At 62.8% G+C, this 19,878-nt stretch overlaps 2 protein-coding genes across 7 annotated transcripts; both read right to left on the minus strand.

The window, feature by feature from the left end:
- Positions 1-1,380: 1,380 nt before the first annotated feature.
- Positions 1,381-4,295, minus strand: CD7 (CD7 molecule). Its single transcript, XM_055315028.1, has 4 exons — positions 3,951-4,295; positions 2,712-3,029; positions 2,391-2,509; positions 1,381-1,781 (listed from the first exon to the last, which is right to left on the minus strand). The coding sequence occupies exons 1-4, from the start codon at positions 4,036-4,038 to the stop codon at positions 1,674-1,676; spliced, it is 633 nt and encodes a 210-aa protein (XP_055171003.1). The 5' UTR covers positions 4,039-4,295; the 3' UTR covers positions 1,381-1,673.
- Positions 4,296-5,633: 1,338 nt separating this feature from the next.
- Positions 5,634-19,671, minus strand: SECTM1 (secreted and transmembrane 1). 6 transcript variants are annotated; one of them, XM_055315082.1, is made up of 7 exons: positions 13,078-13,253; positions 12,496-12,982; positions 11,552-11,722; positions 8,917-9,067; positions 7,491-7,799; positions 6,685-6,741; positions 5,634-6,506 (listed from the first exon to the last, which is right to left on the minus strand). In XM_055315082.1, the coding sequence occupies exons 5-7, from the start codon at positions 7,735-7,737 to the stop codon at positions 6,331-6,333; spliced, it is 480 nt and encodes a 159-aa protein (XP_055171057.1). In that variant the 5' UTR covers positions 7,738-7,799; positions 8,917-9,067; positions 11,552-11,722; positions 12,496-12,982; positions 13,078-13,253; the 3' UTR covers positions 5,634-6,330. The 6 variants fall into 6 exon arrangements, with proteins under 6 accessions (XP_055171057.1, XP_055171021.1, XP_055171013.1 ...); XM_055315046.1 differs by having other exon boundaries at positions 12,496-12,977; positions 13,078-13,250; XM_055315038.1 differs by having other exon boundaries at positions 11,552-11,595; positions 13,078-13,250.
- Positions 19,672-19,878: the final 207 nt, after the last annotated feature.

Here is a 19,878-nt window from a genome sequence, read left to right on the forward strand (position 1 = left end):
TATTCTGGCCTTGATTCTGGTGTTGTTTGGCTCTGTCCCCAGAGATGGCCGTGGTCCAGGTGGCTGGCTGTCTCCTAATGATGCGTGGTGTCAGGCTACGTGTCTCCCGGGGGGTCAGGTCCAGGGTCGAGGGGCAGGCCAACCTGGAGTGGGGAGGGGTGACCCGTGGGCAGGCTGGGACTCCACCCCTCAAGGTGCTCCTCCAGCCGAGCCAGCCTCCTCCCTGTTGGCTGCAGTCCCTGGCCAGCGCCTGTGCTGGGACCTTAGCTTTCGTGGGGGAACCAGTGGCCATCCTCTGGCTTTGGAGCCCAGTGTAGGACTCAATGCCCTGTGGTGCGTGTTTCCACTGTTCTCCGCTGCACTCAGCCACCTGTTTCTCCATGTCTCAAAGCTCCCCCGCTCCCCATCTGTGGCCTGGGCATGGGGGCTGTTTCTTCAAGTGTTGCTTCTTACAGTCAGGGTCCTTGCTTCCAGCTTCTGTGGTCTCAGGCCATTAGTCCTGCAGAGGTGAGGAAGTCCAAGCCTTCCCACTGCCCCTGAATCTCAGCTCCCAGGTGCCTCCACCCTTGCCCCACTCCTCACCAGGCTGAAGTTGTGGATCTAAACAACCACAAGTGCCCACCTGTGCTTCATAAACACCCACGTGTGTGTGTGTGTGTGTGTGTGTGTGCCCATGCGTGTGCACGCATGTGTGCTGCTTGTGCGTGTGGCAGCAGCAGGGGAGTGGGGAGGGTGGCATGGGAGGGAGCCCCCCCAGGGGGTAGGACTCAGGATTCTGAGATCAGGACCCCTGTGGAAACCAGGAGTCTCAGGCCGAGGAGCCACCCAGCGCCCCTGTCTGTAGTGTTGAAGGGCGAGGGTTTAGAGCTTCCACGTAGTCAATTGTATTAGTTTTGTCTCTGCGGCTTTGATGGGAGAGTCGAGGGTGCAGGACAGGCGGGGTGGGCAGCACGTCAGCTCTTCCTCTGCCCAGAGTCTAGGAGGACACAGCGCGGCTTACACCCCCCAGGGGTGCCTTGTCTCCCACCCGGATGGCGGACACAGCTGCCAAGGTTCCACTGCCCCCCATGGGGCACGGGCACCCTCAGGGAGTGGCTCCCGCCTGACCCCCACCTTATTCTGTGGTGGATGCAGGTGAGGCAGGGGGAGGGCCTGAGGGGTGCTGAGGGGAGGGCCAGGGCTCTGGTCCATTCGCCCTATAGGGCCCTGGGGCCTGGAGTGGGGAGCGCCCCCTGCCCCTCTCCCTCCTCCAGGGTCTCCAGAGGAGGATGTCCTACCAGATGTTTGGGGAGGAGTCAGGCAAGCCCTCCCCTTCCTCAGCTCTGAGCTGCTTGAGAAATCGGTGATGGAGGCAGAAAGGGGAGAAGAGAAGCACTTTATTTGTGGCAAGCCTGCACCAGAGACTGGGCCTCCCCTCCCTCTGGCCTCTCCACCAGGCCCTGGGCCCAAGCCCACCCTAGAGAAGCCCCTCCTGCCTCGCCAGGGAAGGGCAGCCACAGAGGCTTCCTCCCTAGCAGCGGGGCAGGATGTAGGCAAGGATGCAGGCAAGGAAGGGTTCCTGGAGGAGGTGCCAAGGCCTGATGGCCGCAGGGAGCTGCCAGTGTGGTCTCGCTGGGTCAGGCGGCCCTGACCAGAGGTGTGAGCAGAGAGAGGCCTGGGGGGGCCTGCCGGGCTCACTGGTACTCGTTGGGGGTCGACATCCTGTTTCGGCAGCTGTAGGACATGTCCTCGTACACCACAGAGACTGAGCTCTTATCCTCCCTGCAGCAGAGTTTCTTGACCTGAAACATAAAGCCTGTGCCCTTTGTAGGGGGCCAGCTCCCTCGGGACGCCCTCCTCAGCGCACTCCCCTTAGGAAGCGTCTTGATTTCCTCCTCCAAATGCCTCTGGGCTTCCGGGCCTGCGTGAGGCCAGCTCACAAGGTTTCCCAAGGTTCCCCTTGGGCTGCCCCCCGCGGGGGAGGGACTGGCTTGGGAGCAGAGCCCAGGGGGCAGTGGAGGGAGGCGGGGGTGAGGGGGGCTGCAGGGGGTGCAAGGTCTCAGGGGCAGGAGGAGCTGGGCAAAGGCGGGTCCACTACAGAGCTGGGTGCCTGGGCAGGGCAGACCGCAGCCGTCACCCCTCCCCCGTGCACTTTCACACCTGCTCACACCTGCTCCCACCTGCGACTCACATCCCATGTGCACACGGTGCTCAGGCGCCCTTGAACGCCTCCCTGGCCCCTCCTCTCAGGGGGCCCATCCTCCTGGGCTGCGCCCATCCCTGCTCCGGGTGCTCCTGGCTCCTTTTTGGGTTTCCCTCCCCCCTGGGACCCTGGCCTCACCCCTCTCCTTCCCGCCCGTAGAGGAGCTGGCTTACGGGGACACGGGTGAAACCTGGTGGTCCCCACCGACCTGCGTCCTCAGCGCGCACACGGCCCCTGTCCCCAGCCCGACGAGGAAGAAGCTTATAGCCAGGACCGGACAGACGGCAGAGACCAGCCGAGTCTCCTGGTACGTGCCCGCCGCTTCGTCTGTGAAGAAGGAGGGGAGAGCGGCCTGTGGCCGGGCGTGGACTCCCTGAGAGCCTCCGGGGTTCACGGAGGGGCTCTGCCACGGCGGGATGAGCAATCCGGGCAGCCTCCTGGAGGCCGTGGGCGCAGCTGGAATGAAGGACTCAAGCAGGCGGGGAGGACGCTTCGGAGTGCGCGCGGGCGGACACAGGGCATCCCCTACCTGTCACCACCAGCAAGGTGCCAGAGCCCTGGACTTCGGCGTCCATCGTGACGGCCTGGCACACGTAGACGCCATTGTCAGACAGCCGCAGGCCGCGCACGGTGACGGTCAGGTTGTGCTGCAGCCCCGAGAAGGCAACGCGACCCTGAAACCGCTCGTCTACCGTGGGCTCCTTCTCGTCTTCGTAGTAAATCACGTTGGTAGGCTCCGGCCAGCTGCGCCTCAGGTACACCCCCAACAGGACCCCACTGGCGGAGCAGGTGATGTTGACGCTGCTCCCCTCCAGGGCCACCGTGTAGTGGGGCGACTGCCACACCTCTGCAGGAAGGACCCCCTGCTGTCACCTGCCCGGTGGCCTCAAGGGGCAGGGACCCTCCTCCGGGCAGGGGTGGTGGGTGGAGGGACAGAGGTGCCTGGGGCAGGGCTGCCTGCGACCCTCCCCACACTGGGACCCGGGGCAAGTTCAGGCTGCGGCTCCTCACTGGGTGCCCATCGGCCTCCCCGCCCCCAGGCCTCCTCCCTCCCGGCTGGCAGTGCCCGGGATGGCCGGGGGCAGTGCCCTCTCCTCCTGTTGCGTTGCCTCCCCGGGCACCGAGAGCTGGGGATTGTCTGAGGGGCACCCACAAGTGTCCCCATCTGCCCAGCCTAGGCCTGGCAGGACCAGCCTCCAGGTGCACATGTGAGTCTTCTTGAATGTGACCCAAACATCAGCCTCTCTGCAAACTGAATTCTCGAGCTTCTACTTTCCTCTCTCTCTCTCTCTCTCTCTCTCTCTCTCTCTCTCTTCCCTTCTACTGAATCCATCACGATTCAATCAGAATCGTCAGTCAGTTTCAGCAGAAAGCGACCCAGGGGACCCAGGGCATCTGGAGCCTGACCCCCACCCAGGCCTGGGCCTCTTGCTCCCCACCCTGCCTCGTGTGACTGAGCTTTGCACCTTCTTGCAGAACTTTGCTCGAATATATGTTTTACAAGGCAAACCAACAGACAAAACTCTCTGAGAACCAAGGCAACCTTGCTAATTATGGAAAAGATGTTTCGGTAAAGACAGACCAGAGCCGTGGTGATGCCTCAGACATCAGTCACGGGCGGGGGCAGGGGGCCGGGCGGCTGCCCCAGGGGAGGTCCCGCTCAGCACCCCCAGACCACCCCCTTCCCAGGAAGGAGCACCCTCCAGGTGAGGCTGCGAGCCCACTTCGGGGTGCGCAGTGGGGGGTGCTGGGCCTGGGCAGGGCTTACCTGGGATGGCCAGAGCCCGGAGCAGCATACAGGGGAGTGTGAGGAGCCCAGGGAGCAGTGGGAGCTCCGGGGCCCTGCTCACCGCCATCCCGCCACCACCAGCTCTCTCGCTGCCTGGCCGAGACTCTTCCTGTCTGCAGCACTCAGATGTGTGCCACCACCTGGGAGGCACCACCCCCAAAGCCGCACCACCCCCAAAGCCCCGTGCAGCAGGAGGTGGTGACTGGTGGTTCAGGCACCCCCCCCCCAGGCCTTCCTGGAGGCGGTCCCATGGGCAAGGGGAGGTGCTGAGGGCCAGGCTGGCAGGGCCGGCCCTCGTCCCCTCCTGTCCCTCTGGACTGTCCTTCTGAGCACCCACTGGGTGACCATTTGTCCTGCTCCCCCACTCCTGTCATGTCTCCACAGGTCTGGGCCGGGACAGGGCCGGGAGAAGGCCAAGGAGGTCCCTGGGTGAGGGGTCGGCTCCAGATGCCCTGGGTCCCCTGGGTCACTTTCTTTTTTAATTATAAATTTATTTTTTATTGGTGTTCAATTTGCCAACATACAGAATAACACCAGTGCTCATCCCGTCAAGTGCCCCCCTCAGTGCCTGTCACCCACTCACCCCCACCCCCGCCCTCCTCCCCTTCCACCACCCCTAGTTCCTTTCCCAGAGTTAGGAGTCTTGATGTTCTGTCTCCCTTTCTGGTATTTCCTACCCATTTCTTCTCCCTTCCCCTATATTCCCTTTCACTATTATTTATATTCCCCAAATGAATGAGAACATACACTGTTTGTCCTTCTCCGATTGACTTTCTGCTGAAGCTAATTTTTTTTTTTTTTTTTTTTCTGCTGAAGCTCATTGATTCCGGGAAATCTGGCCTACCATTCAGTGACCCCTGCCGGGGAGGGGGCGGGGTCCTGGAGGGCGGGGCCCAGGTGGGGCTGGGGGCTGGGCCCTGGAGGGCGGGGCCTGGATGACGCGAGGGAGGGATCCTGGAGGGCGGGGCCCAGTTGGGGCTGGGGGCGGGGCCCTGGAGGGCGGGGCCCAGTTGGGGCTGGGGGCGGGGCCCTGGAGGGCGGGGCCTGGATGAGGCAAGGGAGGGGTCCTGGAGGGCGGGGCCCAGGTGGGGCTGGGGGCTGGGCCCTGGAGGGCGGGGCCTGGATGACGCGAGGGAGGGGTCCTGGGGGGCGGGGCCCAGTTGGGGCTGGGGGCGGGGCCCTGGAGGGCGGGGCCCAGTTGGGGCTGGGGGCGGGGCCCTGGAGGGCGGGGCCTGGATGAGGCGAGGGAGGGGTCCTGGAGGGCGGGGCCCAGGTGGGGCTGGGGGTGGGGCCCTGGGGGCGGGGCCGAGGGCGGGGCCCAGGTGGGGCTGGGAGTCCGCGAGGGCCCTGGGGGCCCTTGTGAGGCCCCAGAACTCCACCTCCTTAGAGAATCCCGTGAACATACAAGCAGCAAGCAAGAGATGAAAACAGACCCAGGCCCTGGACTTCCCTGTGGGTCCAGGCCACAGGGGAGGCACCAGGCATCTTTTGGATGCTTTAGGCATTTTTAGTGCTTTAAGACAGGAAGCACCTTCTTTTAGTTTTCTGTGTTTTTCCCCACTTAAAAAGTGTGTATTTCCCAGGTCATTTGATGGTTTCTCGATTGATCTATTTTATTCATCGTAAGGATTAGGGTTATGGATTCTCAGATTATCAAAGATCTTATTTTTAGCTTTTTTTTAATTTTTTAAAATTTATTTATGATAGTCACACAGAGAGAAAGAGAGAAAGAAGAAAGAGGCAGAGACACAGGCAGAGGGAGAAGCAGGCTCCATGCACCGGGAGCCCGACGTGGGATTCGATCCCGGGTCTCCAGGATCGCGCCCTGGGCCAAAGGCAGGCGCCAAACCGCTGCGCCACCCAGGGATCCCTTATTTTTAGCTTTTAAAAAAGATTTTATTTATTCATGAGAGACCCAGGAAGAGGAAGAAGCAAGCTCCCTGCCAGGAAGGGGGGAACGGAAGGGGCTGGTGGCCTCAGGGTCGGGAAGGGCTCCTGGGGTCGGTTCTGGGTTTCAGGCCCGCTGGTCACCCTCCTCACAGGGCCTCACTCCTCTGCTCAGAGTCAGCGATCTGTGGCGCAGACACTCAGGACCGCGCAGGCCACACGTGCTCACATACACGCAGATGCACCCTCGGGACGCGGTCTCCTGGAAGGAGCAGGAAGCCCAGCTTCTGTGTGTCCTCCAGGGCGTCCTGCCACAAAGCCAGTGCTCTGGGGACCCGGAGGGCCTGGCTGGGGTAGGCACCTGCCACAGCACCTGGGGTCCTTGAACCGAGGGGCGTGTGCTCTCTGCTCCACTTCGCACCTGCAGCCTGGGGTGACCTCTACTACCACCAGCCTCCAGAGGAGCCGGGTGTCAGACCCGGGGGGCCTCGTACTTCCAGAAGGCATAGGGGCGGGGAAATATGCTTTTGGTGCAGGCGGACATGCTGACCAGCAGGAGACCCAGGAAGACAATGACGCTAATGACCACAACGACCACGTTGAGCTGGTCTTTGGCCCTGGGCAGGTGTGGCGTGTCCATGTCCGGGTCTGCGGGAGGCGGGATGGGTGGACATCACTCAGTCACCCACAAGGAGTGCACCCTTGAGGGGAGGCATGACCCCCGCCCTGGGCAGGATGGATGGGTGCCAGGCACAGAGGGTGAGGACAGCCTGGGGGCACCTGAGGGGCTTCCTGGGGGCACCTGGGGGTAAGGAAAAGCACCTACCGCGCGAAGAAGCGAAGAGCAGATGTCCTGTCTCCTTCAGATCTTGGGGCTCTGCCTCTGATGCACCCCCCCAGCCCCAAGTGTCACGTGAGACCAGGACAACAGGAGTCCACAGAGGGCTCTCTGAGTCAGGCCAGGGCCCCGTCCTCAGTGCCCCCTGCCCCTGCCCTCCCACAGCTCAAGGTGGCTGGGACTGGACTGGGTGGAGGGGTGCTGTCCTCTGTGGGTCTGAGTAGTGTCCTGGAGGGGTGGCGGGGGCAGACATTACTCCAAGTGACGGAAGTGAGAATGAGTGGAGGCAGTGGGTGGGTGTGCATTGGTCAAAGGGGAGGTCCCGGATGGGAGACATTGGGCTCTGGGGGCGGACAGCGTCCAGGGCAAGGTTGGGGCAGCTCGGGGCCAGCTGGAGAAGCTGAGGGATCACGGGGCCTCTGGGTGCGCGCAGCAAGGCCGAACAAACCCCGCAGGGGCCTCGGGGAGCACTGGCATTTCGGGTGTGTGGGAGGAGGTTTGGGGTGCAGGGGGAGAGACGTGCACGGGCCTCGCCTCCTCCCTGGACTGTGCAGCCCCCAGACTGAGCCCCTTGTGGCTCAGGTGCCAGGCCCTTTGAGGAGCGGAGGCTCGTCTTATTTCATTCTCTTTGTTGGAACCCAGGCCTGCCCTCGCTGGGCCCCATCCTAAGGGCGGGGCGCTTCCAGGCGCGGGGGGGGGGGGGGGGGGGGATTGTCCCCTGCCCCGCCCCGTGCTGCCCCTCCCCAGTAGGGAAACGCCTCAGGAGGGGTGGGGGATCGCTATGCGCCCCTCACCTGAGACATTCAGCATGGTGACTCTGACATTTCTCTGCCGGCCCTGGAGATGCCACATATAGTACCCCGCCTGGGTGTCATTCGCATCGTCAATCACCAGCTGTGCCGTGCCTCCCTGGACGTGGAGCTGCCACCCGGCCCGGCTGAAATATCCTGGACGCCTGACGCGGAAGAGGGCCTGGCCCTTCCTGTGGGGACCCCGGTGGATGACGATGCCCCGGAAGTCGTTGGAGATGTTGCAGGCCATCACGGCACGCTCCCCTCTGGACACGGAAACCACGCCTTTGGTGCAGCTGGGGTTGTCCCAATCTGTGCGGGGGGGCAGGCCACATGGGGGTCACCGCTGGGCCTCAGGACGTTCGCCCACCCTCCCGGGGCCGAGGGAGGGGCGGTGAGGACACGACACCCCCGGGGACGCAGGGGCCCTGCTCAGGGTGGCAGAGAGCCCCGTGAAGCTACTCACACATCGATCGGACCCATCAGCACGTGTGTCTCAAGGGAGAAAACAACACAGAAACAAGGGAGGTTGTGTGTCCCCAAGGGGCCGCTGTGCCAACTCACACCCCCGTGGTGCCCACGGCCCCAGGGTCCCCGGCTCTGCAAGGAAGGACCCCAGCAGGGCCACTGCTTGGGACTGGCTCCACGGCCCGGTGGGTGAGGGGCAGAGCCCCGAGGACAGTGGCGCACCGGAGGCCCCGTCGGGCTGCCATCACCTGCCCATTGCCCAGGGACCCCCTGGCTGGCCTTGGGCTCCCAGGAGGAGGGGCTCTGCGCTCCCCGGCTTCCTGCCAACCCCATGCCAATGACCCAGCGTGGCCCCCCAGAGCTGCCGCAGTAACTCCAGAAGCTCCCTCCCCCGTGATTCTATTCCACTGGGGTACGCCCAGCCCCACAGCTTTGAGGAGCCCCTGGGGTGATTCCACGGCGCTGCCCTGCCCCAGAGCCGTGTGCAGGGGACCGGCTGGAAGGTCCTGCGGGACCCCGTGTGCCCTGGTCCTGCAGGGCCGAGCCTGGCCCGAGAGTCTGCTCTTCTAACAAGCTCCCTGGTGATGCGGGAGCTGCTGGTCCGAGGGTGGATCGGGAACAGAGCAGAGAGGATGCTCAGACTTCGCCTCCTGCCCCTCCCCTGGCCTTTGCATTGTCGCTGACGGGCCGGGACTCCTCTTTCCCTTAGAACCTGGACGTGTTCTTAGCCAACCCCGTAAGTGTTGTGCCAGTCATCACTGGGTGCTGCACTGGGACCCGCTGTCTGCCATCGCGGGGGGACTTGGCCCTCACCTGGGCCAGCCCCTCACCTCGGGATCATGGTCACTCCCTGGGGCCTGGGTCCCACCTGGGCATGGATCTGCTCTTCTCACCAGTGCCTTGGCCTCCCCCGCCCCCTCGCTGGGCCTCCCAGCAGACAGGGTGGGATCCTGAGACTTACGTCCACTCTGAACACTCAGGGAGGTGGCCGGGAGGGTGGTCCAGAGCAGGGGAGAGCCAGAAGGGGGAATGTCAAGGTCAGCATGGCTAGCAGGACAGGGTGGCAAGTGTCAGGGGTCCTGCGTCCTCCTCACTGGTTCTTGGGACACTCCCTGGAGGAAAGAAAGCCACGGGGTCAGAGTTCTCCTGGGCTGCAGCCCGGCCAGGCACAGACAGGGGTCCTGGGCTGCTCCCCAACCAGCTGTGCCCAGATGCCAGAGCTGCTGCCCTGAACCTTCCCCTGCACCTTCTCTGTACCTTCATAACACACGTGGTGAAGGGCAGGCAGCCCGGGGGGCTCAGCGGTGTAGAACCGCCTTCAGCCCAGGGCATGATCCCGGAGTCCCGGGATCGAGTCCCATGTCAGCTCCCTGCATGGAGCCTGCTCCTCCCTCTGTGTGTCTGTGTGTGTGTGTGTCTCTGTGTCTCAAATAAATAAAATCTTAAAACACACACACACACACACACACACACACACACACACACACACTCGGTGCTGGCTGCTGACGACAAACCAGAAACACGGACAAGCCAGGAGGGAAGTCTCTGGGAGAGAGCCCTGCTGACATGGTCATAATTATAATAAAATGTGCAAAACTGGACTGAATCGTGTTCCCGCGGAACCAGGTCATGCCCACCTGCGATCTGACACCATCCCAAGACCACCTTGGCCGCCCCTGCCTTCCCCACCCTCACACTTTCCCCAGTGGGGTGCCCCTGCTTTGTTCTCAGGCCCCCCTCAGGGACCTGCTCTTGTCAAGAAGAGAAGCCCTCCTGTCGGCCTCGTGCAGCGGCCTTCCCTTTCCTCTCACGCAGACGCCCGCTGTGGCTTCCATCACTCTCTCGGCCTCCATTATATGACATTTTTTCTGCTTAGTTTAAACTATTTATTTATTTTTTTAAAAATATTTTATTTATTTATTAGACAGAGAGAGAGAGAGAGAGAGAGAGAGAGGCAGAGACACAGGCAGAGGGAGAAGCAGGCTCCATGCAGGGAGCCCGACGCGGGACTCGATCCCGGGACTCCAGGATCACGCCCTGGGCTGAAGGCAGCACTAAACCGCTGAGCGACCCGGGCTGCCCAAGATTTTGTTTTTAAGTCATCTCTGCACCCAACGTGGCCACGCTCAAACTCACAACCCCGAGACCAAGAGTCGCTGCTCCACCCACTGAACCAGCCGGTCACCCCTATTTTAAAAGTATTTTAAAATTGCTTGCCAGACCTTTTGTTGACTTTTCAGTTAAAAAAAATAGTAAGAAAAATATAGGAATAGAGTCTTTGTTTTGTCTTTGAGCAGTTTTAGATTCACAGAGAAATTGGGCAGAAAGTGCAGAGTGGACGTGCTGGGGGGGCGCGGTCCTCGCAAGCCCCGGGCCAGCGTCCACACGCTGTGGTGGACCCCAGGGCTCGCTCCTGTGTGGAACGCCAGGGGAGTTCGGACAGATGCATGCTGACTTGCGCCATCATCAGGTCCCATACAGAGCTGTCCTAAAACCCTGAGTCCACCTGTTGCTCCCCGTCCCCGCCCCTGCCCCGCCCCCTGGCCTTCCTACTGTCTCCGTAGCTTTGCCTCTTTCATAAAGTCGTGCACTTGGGACCCTCTGGTCTGAGCTCCACTGTTTGTCTCCAGTCCGGGTCTGGGGGGTGGAGCACGAGAGCCGGGGGCAGAGGGCACTCGGGTTAAGGGGCCTCCAGGCGCTTGGGGCCCCTGTGGCCAGGCCCAGTCCTGACCCCAGGAAGGGGTGTCGCCCTGGGAGGGAGAACCCCCGGGCAAGCCAAGGCCACAGAGCCCGCCCATTGCCTGCCCCTGCCCGGAGCTCCTGGACCCCTGACTCCCGACCCCTGACCCCTGGGCGGGCCTGCCCCCCCATCTCCACCCCACCAGCCAACCCCGGGCTCCTGGCGGGGCTCCTGGAGGACTCTTACGGGAAGGCCCACAGCAGCCAGAGAAGGCCGCCCTGCCCTGCAGAGCCTCAGGACACAGGAAATCGCCTAGATCCAGCTCGGAAACAGCTAACGTGAGATGGGAAGAGTCTCAAGAAGGTCAAATGCGAACGATTCCCGCAGGGCCTCCTCCTAGAGGATGTTAGGAGCAGGGAGCTGGACTCGGGGCTCGATCCAGGACCCCCAAGTCATGACCTGAGCTGAAACCAAGAGTTGGACGCTTAACCGGTCGAGCCCCTGGTTGCCCCTGTTTCCGTAGTTTCTGTTGGTCTAACAGGCTACAGGGGCTGTTTCTGGTGGGGGGGCCTCCCTTCCCAACCTTCCCTTCTGCGGGTGCGGCTCCCCCAGGAGCTGAGTCACCCAGGCCCCAGCAGGCGTGGTCACCTTCCCCGAGAGGCCTGGGGGCGGGGCTGGCGCTGCTGCTGTCTTCCCCCCACCTCCCTGTCCTTGGCTGAATTTTTCCTTTTTCTTTTCTTTTATCCTTTTTTCTTGTTAAAGCAGGCGGCATGCCCCACGGGGAGCCCCCAGGGGACTGGAACTCAGGACTCTGAGCCCGAGCCCTGAGCTGAGCCCAGGAGTCCCAGGCTCCCTCCACCCGCAGAGCCACCCAGGCGCCCCTGCTTGACTTTTCCAACCGAGTTTCTAGTTGTACCTTCAGGCCAGGACAGCTTTTCTTCTCCTCTTTATACACGCGCCCTGTTGTGAAACAAGAGCAGGCAACAGAGAACAGGTGACGAGAAAGAGCCGCTGGAAAGACGTCCTGGGCCCTGGGTCCCCGGGCCGTCTCTCACGTGTCTCTCACGCGTCGCCCGGCATCAGGCGCCTGGAAGACTGTTAGATGAGACCCTCGGTCCCCGCCCTGCCCCTTCGCCCCCATCCCGTGTGCACGGGGTGAACGGCGGCCCCCGGAAGACACGCCTGCCCACAGCCTGTGAACGGGACCTTGTTTGGATACAGGGTCCTTGCAGACCTCATCCCTGGGGACGAGATCGTATTGGAGCACTGACTCCAGCATGACTGGTGTCCTTATGGAAGGGGAAAATTTGCACAGAGACAGACACACGGGGAGAAGGCCGCAGGGCGGAGCGTGGCCACCAGCCCAGTAGCGCCGGGGCCACCCGGAGCTGGAAGACACAGGAAGCATCCTCGCCCAGGGCTCCACTCGCACCCCGATTTCGGGCTTCTGGTCTCCATCACCGTGAGAAAACAAACCTCTGGCTCCTGGTCCTTTGCGACGGCCGCCCCAGGACATGCACTCGGTCCCCTGCCCCGAGCCTGCAGCCCACACACCCCAGTGACCGCGTGACCCCGCTTTCTCCCGACCCGATCCCCGCAAACCCCGGGCGAGGAGGGAGCGTTCAGGGTCCTGTCATGTCCGGGACTCTGCATCTGGGTCTCGCCTTGCGGTGCGCTTTGGGGGGGCCTAACGCCCTCTCCCCGGGACCCACCCCCGGCCTGTCCAGGGGCACCGACAGGGCCTGGTGCCTCGGTGACGCCTGTCCCCCCGTCCTTCGGGCCTTGGCAGACTCTGCCTACTTTTCCTGGGTCCCTAAGACTCGTGTTTCAGAGAAACGAACCGTCACCCGCCAGGCAAACCTGTTCCTGCTCCCTCGGTTCCTCTTGGATTGTTTGTGGAATAAAAAGACTCTACACGTTTACGTCGCGCTGCGTTTTCCTTCAAAGCTTCAAGGTTTCGTGGAAAGTCCAGCGTTATTTGCTGTGGCTCGAGGTCCTTCACAAGGGCCTCCCCGACGGTGGGGACCCCGCGGACCGACACACGGGGTCGATTTCCGTCCGGCTCACGAATCCCCTCGAAGCCTGCAGGTGCTGCGAGGGGTTCGAGTCTTCCCCTCCCGGGCCGCCCTGCCGGCCCTCGGCCCGGCCCCACCTGCCGGCGCCGCCACCCCAGCGCCCGGAGCTGCCCGAGCTGCTTTCGCCCTGGGAAGCCGGGGCCTCTATCTCCCCTTCAGGCTGCTTGCGCCACGAGAACGTTAACGGAGCTGAAACCGACTTTTCCCTTCGAACTGGAATCTGCTGGCGAGTGGAGACGCAGCCGCCCGGGTCCTTCCTGAATGAGTCTGCTCTGAGTAACACGAGAGACGCGGGATGTCACAGCTGGCCACGATCCAGTGGCAGCCCTGTCGGCAATGGCAGGATCAGGCACGAAAGGCTCATTACCTTGAATATTGTTTACGTGGGTGGAAGGTTCTAGAAAAACTCATGGAAACTTCCTCCGCTGGGGTTTCCCTGGTACCTCAGATAAGATCTGCCCGAATTCCCTGAGTATTGTTACAAAACAGCTTTCCTTAAATCAGAAAACACAACATGGTGCCCAGTGGCGCAGACGCCCCTGCGGGTCGGGGTGGTCTCCCCAGTCCCGCGGCCAGAGCCTTCGGCGTCAGCCTGCGGGAGACCGGGGGGGGGGGGCCTGGGGGTGGGCAGAGAGCTGGGGGTCAGCAGAGTATTAGCCCCGTGTCGCCCATCCTCGGCGCAGCCTCCGGTGCCCGCTGGCATCCGACATGGGTCGGGGCGCCCCAGTCTCGGGGTGAGGAGGTGGGCCGGCGCCCCTGCGGCTGGAGGTGGGAGACGCCGGGGGAGCTGCCCGCTGACCCCGGCTCTAGTGAGGGCACACCCCAGCTACCGGGCAGGGGCCCCCACTTGCATGGAGGGTTGGCATGGAAACCGGAACCAAAGGCCGCCTGGGCCAGCAGCGAGCAGCAGAGTCCCCCGCTGGTGGCTGGTGTGTGCTGCACACCCAGCACACGGACGCCCCCCCGCACACCCAGCACACGGACGCCTCCCGCACACCCAGTAGACAGACGCCCCCGCACACCCAGCACACGGACGCCCCCCCCACACCCAGCACATGGACGCCCCCGCACACCCAGTAGACAGACACCCCCGCACACCCAGCACACGGACGCCCCTCGTCCAGGCGTACGTTCATCTCCACCCCCTGGTCAGGTGTGACCTCAGGACCGAGGGGGAAGGCGGGAGAGACGCGCGTGGTCGTGACTGCTGCGGGTATTTATCCTTCCCAAGAAGCTTAGAGTCATGGTTCAAATTCCAAGTAAACTTTCTGGAATCTTGACTGAGGATAGCACATGCACGGGCTATTTCACAGTCCTGCCTCAGTGCCTCTCTCCACCCCCAGCCAGGGCCGCCCTGTCGGGCCTTCTGTGACCTCCGCTGGCGACACGGCCAGGCTCGGGCACCCGCAGGCGCGCCCGGGCACACACACCGTGTCCGGGCTTCCTCGGGTCCTCCAACATGCTCTGCACACAGCAGGTGTCCGTCCCCGTGGACCCGAGCGGCCTCCCTTCTGGTCCTCACTCGGGCCGGGTGACCTGGAGAGTCGGGCACCTCGGGGAAGGTGTGTTTACATCACACGCGCGGACCTGCCCATCGGACTGTGACCCGGAGAGTGTGTTGGCGAGCAAAAGGAAAGTGAAAGGCAGAGAGTGTTGTCTCTGCCACATGAGGCAGCTGGGCGTGGGGGATGGTGACCGCCCAAGCAGGCACAACCTCCCGGGGGAGATGGGTGCGGAGCGCCCGGAGCCCCAGGCAGTCCCGGCCCGGTCACCCTCACGCTCAGTGTCTGGTCTGCCCGCCGAGGGAGCACGCCAGCCTCACCTTAAGCAGTACACATCGGCAGTGGTCATCAGATGTGCCCTTGGGACGCATGCTTCCCTGTGCACAATGACCTGGCTGCAAAACAAGCCAGGAAGTGTCACAGGCTCCCAAGCACCACCGGGCACCCTCCCCTGGGGGTGCAACCTCTGTAAAGGCAGCCCCTGGCCGTCTTCTGTTGTGTCCTCTGAGGGAGGCTGGAATTTGTGCCCGCTCAGGGCATGGGCTCTGGGCTTCTCTTCCCGCTACCCAAAGCCTCCCACCTCCTCCGAACCTTCCCCCAGGCTCCGGACGGCCCTGCCCTCACCCATAGGCACCTTCACACTCTCCTTATGTAGGGAGGTCCTGCCTCTCGGTGAAATCCTCTGGCTCCAGACTTAGGATAAGGGGACACCGGGGCTGCCCTCCTTTTCGGCCCCACACTGTGTCCATCTGGCATGGTGTCATGTCCTCCTCCATCACAGCCCCTGTGGCACCGGGTGGCACAGCCAGCTGTGGGAGTCTTTGCTGGCAACTGGAGTAGGACAGTCGGCCCAAACCACAACCGGCCCAGGCGTCTCTGGAACAGGCTGCAGGTTAACAGCCACATGACTGAGCAGGCCCTCCTGGGGAAGGAGGCTGGGAACAGGCCTGCTTCGCACCCAAGGCCTTGTGGCCCAAGCTGGTGATGTCAGGCAGCCTGGCCTTGAGCTGGGGTGAGCTTATCTGCTACTGAGGTGGGCAGTGGGTCATCTGGGCTGGGACTGTCCTAAGCAGCCCCCCAGTGACTCCATCCCCATCCCCGGCAGTGCTCAGAGTCAGGTTTCCTCCTTGGAGCACGTTCAGGTCACTGGGAGAGTCAAGAGTAATCATCAGGGCCTGGGCCTGCCCTAGGTGCCCTGGGGTATCAGTCTAGGAGGGCTTGGGCCTCAGAGCAGAACTGAGAGACCCACTGGGCACATCTGGGCTGGAGCGGTCTGTGCGCTCCACGCTGAGGACAGCTGCTCAGGGCACCCCCAGTCCCGGCCAGAAAGTGGGCAGGGTGGAGGAGGTAGCAGCTTCCTGCCAGGCTAGGGCTAGACTTCAGGTTACATCTTTCAGAATAAGAGGGCCTAACCCCCTCACTCCCACCCCATCCAGGCCAGACACCTCAGGGCGAGGAGGCCTTCCACGGTCTAGAGCAGTCCCTAGCAAGGGCAGCTGCAGACCCGCGGTCGGCCCCAACAGCAGAGAAATCAGCGTAGGGAAGCACTGACCCTAGCTTTGGCGCAGACCTCCAGGGCCACAGACGAGTCGTAATGTGCCTGAACTACATCTGGAAAACACGGGCACAAAGTTCCACCTCAGAGGAGCTCCGGAAAACCTGCCAGAAAAGAGTGGGACGAGGGCGCCCTGGCTGGCTCGGTCAGCAGAGCATGCAACGCCATCTCGGGGCCATGAGTCCAAGCCTCATGTTGGGTGTGGAGCCCCCTTAAATTTTTTTTTAAAAAAGCTGTAGTGGAGGGGGCGATCTGGACTTGAGATTTAGGGTCTGGACTAGAGAGGAGGGATCAGGACTAGAGAGGAGGGATCCGGACACGACATGGGGGAATCCGAACTCTAGAGGGGGCATCTGGACTAGAGAGAGGGGATTCAGACTCGAGAGGGGGGACCCGGATTTGAGATGGGGGATCTGGACTAGAGAGGGGGGATCTGGACTAGGGAGGAAGGGATCTGGACTGGAGGGGAGGCTGTGGGAGCCCACAAGGGCTCAGGGTGGCAGGATGTGCAAGAGGATTGGAAGCTTCCCAATCTGTAGTCCAGCTCCCCCATCCCGAGTCCAGCTCCCCCATCCCGAGTCCATATCCCCCATCTTGAGTCCAGATCTCCCATCTCTAGTCCATATCCTCCTTCTCGAGTCCAGATCCCCCATCTCGAGTCCAGATCCCCCATCTCAAGTCTGGATCCCCCATCTCGAGTCACGGGCTCCGCCCGACTTTTCCCATTGACCAGAGGTCCTCCCTTTGGAGCCAGACACAGATCTGAGCTGGGCCCGTGGCATGGATGCCAATGCTGAACCTTGGCTTATCAGTGAGGACAGTCCCCACCCTCAGCTGGCCACCCTTGGGATTGTCCAGAGGTCAGAGGGCAGAGCAGAGAGCCAGGCAGGGTTCCCCCTCCCTTGTCACGACACTGCTCTGCCTGCGGTCAGCTCTGGGAGATCCCATCTTTACTGTGGGGTTGGGAGGTTATCTGAGTCCAGGCAGGACGGGCTTCAGGAACTTTGCACTCTCAGCCATGAGTCACAAGGGCCACTCTGGGCACAGAGCTGAAGCACAGGTCCCACAGACGTGCTGTTTCTAGCCGCTGCCCCTGCGGTGCTGGCCCTGCCCGTTCATTTGTCTGTGGGTGCAGAGGGCAGCCCAGGCCGTGTCTGGGGATCAGCCCTCGCCCGGCACGAGAACTGGACCCCAGGTGGGGAGGCCAGCTGCAGGCACTGGGCCGAGCGCTTCCTGCCCACTGGTGGCCGGTCCCCTGCCCGCCGCCCCTGGCTGACCCAACCCCTGGGGGCGGTTCTGCACTAAATTCAAGAGCAGCCAAGCCCAGGTCTCCTGGCATCGGGGGTACCACCCTTCGAGCAGCAACGCCGGGTTGTTCCAGGGAATATTTTTTGGAGAAAATTCAGTCCAGTGAAGCAGGCTCCCCTCTGGGCTTGCCAGGCCCAATGCAGGCACCCAGCTACACCGATACCAGGCACACACCAGTCACTTGTAGCACATGCCGTGCGCTACTGGGGACATACTTTCACATAAAAATGATTCTTATTTCAAGATCAAAAGTGTAATTGTGGCGGCAACTCTCCCACTGCCTGAACCCTCTCACTGGCCGCCAACGCGGCAAAGGGCAGACAAACCAGAGGGAGGGAGACCAGGACGAGACAAGGAGAGGGACAGGCCAGAAGGTAGAGGCCGAGTGTGGGGCACGGGCTGGACGGCCAAACTCCACAGCGCAGGTGCTCTCCCGGGGCTGGCACCTGCCTACCCAGACAGGAGCGACAGAGCCGGGGGTCCCTGACCAAGGGCGACCCACGGGTTCTGGAGCGACTCACACTCAGGAGTCAGGGACAGGATTTGGAAAGTGCTCGCTGCTGCCAGCAGCTTGTCCCGGTTTGGGAAAACGTAAAACTGCCAGGGCTTCAGCAGGCCAGTGCGTAGGGGTCCTCGCCTCCCACAACCCCGATGGGGCGCTGGTGCCACTGTCTCCCCTGCTGCCGGGGGCTCAGGGAACCCCCGCGCATACTTCAGTGTTGATATGGAGAGGCTGTGCACGACAAGGACGCAGGCTGGCCAGCCTTTCACAGCTCCTAAGGGAGGTGAGCAACCCCGTCCAGGGGACAGCCGAGCCTGAGCGGGGCTGGAGGGATGCCCCCCAGGCCGGGGTGCTGCTGTGGCTGGGAGGGTCCCCACCTGGCAGTAAAGTCCTCTAGGCCAGGGGACCACGCAGGCCAGCATGTCCCGTCGCCCTCCTGCCTGGCTGCCTCCCACTGGGCTCACAAGCCACTTGCTCCAAGAACCCCGTCCCCACCACTAGCCCAGTAAGCCCCCTGCCCTGGTCTCTGGGGCCAGAAACACATCTGTCCCCCATTCTCACTATCAAAATCCCCAGGGACAGGAGGACCTCCCCCGGGGCTCTGGTTCCTCTACCCACAGGCCTAGAAAGTGGTTTTCAGGCTGTAGATCATTAACCAGTACTGGGTGATGCACTGAATTTAGAGATTGTTGCCAAACCAAAGGAGACCTGGAGCATAAAGGGGGGGCAGCCAGGGCAGCCTGGGGGGCTCAGGGGTTTAGCGCCGCCTTCAGCCCAGGGCGTGATCCTGGCGGCCCAGGATGGAGTCCACGTAGGGCTCCCTGCACGAGCCTGCTTCTCCCTCTGCCTGGGTCTCTGCCTCTGTCTCTCTCTGTGTCTCTCATGAATAAATAAGTGAAATCATAAAAAAAACAAAACAAAACGGGGGTGGGCAGCCAGAAAATTTGCTCTGGGGCAACAGGCTCGACTCCAAGCTTGCCAGGCACAGTATCCCTCCCGGGGTTGGAGAAGTCTCAGGAGGCATATTTCTGACTTAGCCGTATGTGTGTGTGTGAGTCTGCAGGAGCCCGAGATGCCACCTTCCTACCCCCTCAAGACCTCAGCCTGAGGGTGCCCTGCGGAGAGGGACTTGCGGCCCCTGTCTTCTCTCCTCCCCCAACCCCCTGGCCCATGGACTCTGGGGGGACACTCCGGCCGAATGTCCACAGGTGAAGTTCAGCCCAGCGCTCCGCAGTCTCCATCCCCAGTACCAGGAGCCCCGCGACGGAGGAATACCCCACCAGGTCCCCAACGCATGTGCCCCTCATCTGCATCCTGCTCTCTGACTCTCTGAGCACACCCTCACCTGCGCCCAGCGTCCCTGCGCTCTCTCACCTGCGCCCTGGATCCCCGCGCTCTCCACACCTGTGCCCTGGGTTCACAGGCGCTCCCTCACCTGTGCTCTGCGTCCCCGAGCTCCCCCCACCTGCACCCTGGGTGCCCCCCGGCCCCCCCCGCCCCCCCCCCACCTGTGCTCCAGGTCCCGCACTCCCTCACCTGCGCCCTGGATCCCTGCGCTCTCCACACCTGTGCCCTGGGTCCACACGCACTCCCTCACCTGCGCTCTGCGTCCCCGAGCTCCCCCCACCTGCACCCTGGGTCCCCCCCTCCCTCAACTGTGCCCCAGGTCCCTGTGCTCCCCCCACCTGCACCCCGGGTCCCGCGCTCCCCCCACCTGCACCCCGGGTCCCGCGCTCCCCCCACCTGCACCCTGGGTCCTCCGCTCCCTCAACTGTGCCCCAGGTCCCCGCGCGCCCTCCCTCACCTGTGCTCCGGGTCCTGCACTCCCTCACCTGCGCCCTGGATCCCTGCGCTCTCCACACCTGTGCCCTGGATTCACACGCACTCCCTCACCTGCGCTCTGCGTCCCCGCACTCCCCCCACCTGCACCCCGGGTCCCGCGCTCCCCCCACCTGCACCCCGGGTCCCGCGCTCCCCCCACCTGCACCCCGGGTCCCCGCTCCCTCACCTGCGCCCCGCTCCCGCCGCTGCTCCAGGCTGCCCGTGGCCTCTGGTCTTGCGTGCTGGGCTCAGAGAGGAAAGTCAGCGGGTCAGTGGTGCTCGGAGGGCGGGGCCGGGGAGGAGGCTGCGGAAATGAGGACACGGATGCAGGACCGAAACCCTAAGTTCAGGGAAGTCGCTGGAGACTCGGGAACTGCCCTGAGTTCTCAGAAAACGTTTACGACTTGCTGGACAGTTCCTTATTGTATCTTTATTAAAAACGCTGCATTAGACGGTCATTCTGAAGTAACAGGAAAACAG

This window comes from Nyctereutes procyonoides, unplaced genomic scaffold (assembly GCF_905146905.1).
Source record: "Nyctereutes procyonoides isolate TBG_1078 unplaced genomic scaffold, NYPRO_anot_genome, whole genome shotgun sequence".
NCBI lineage: Eukaryota > Metazoa > Chordata > Mammalia > Carnivora > Canidae > Nyctereutes > Nyctereutes procyonoides.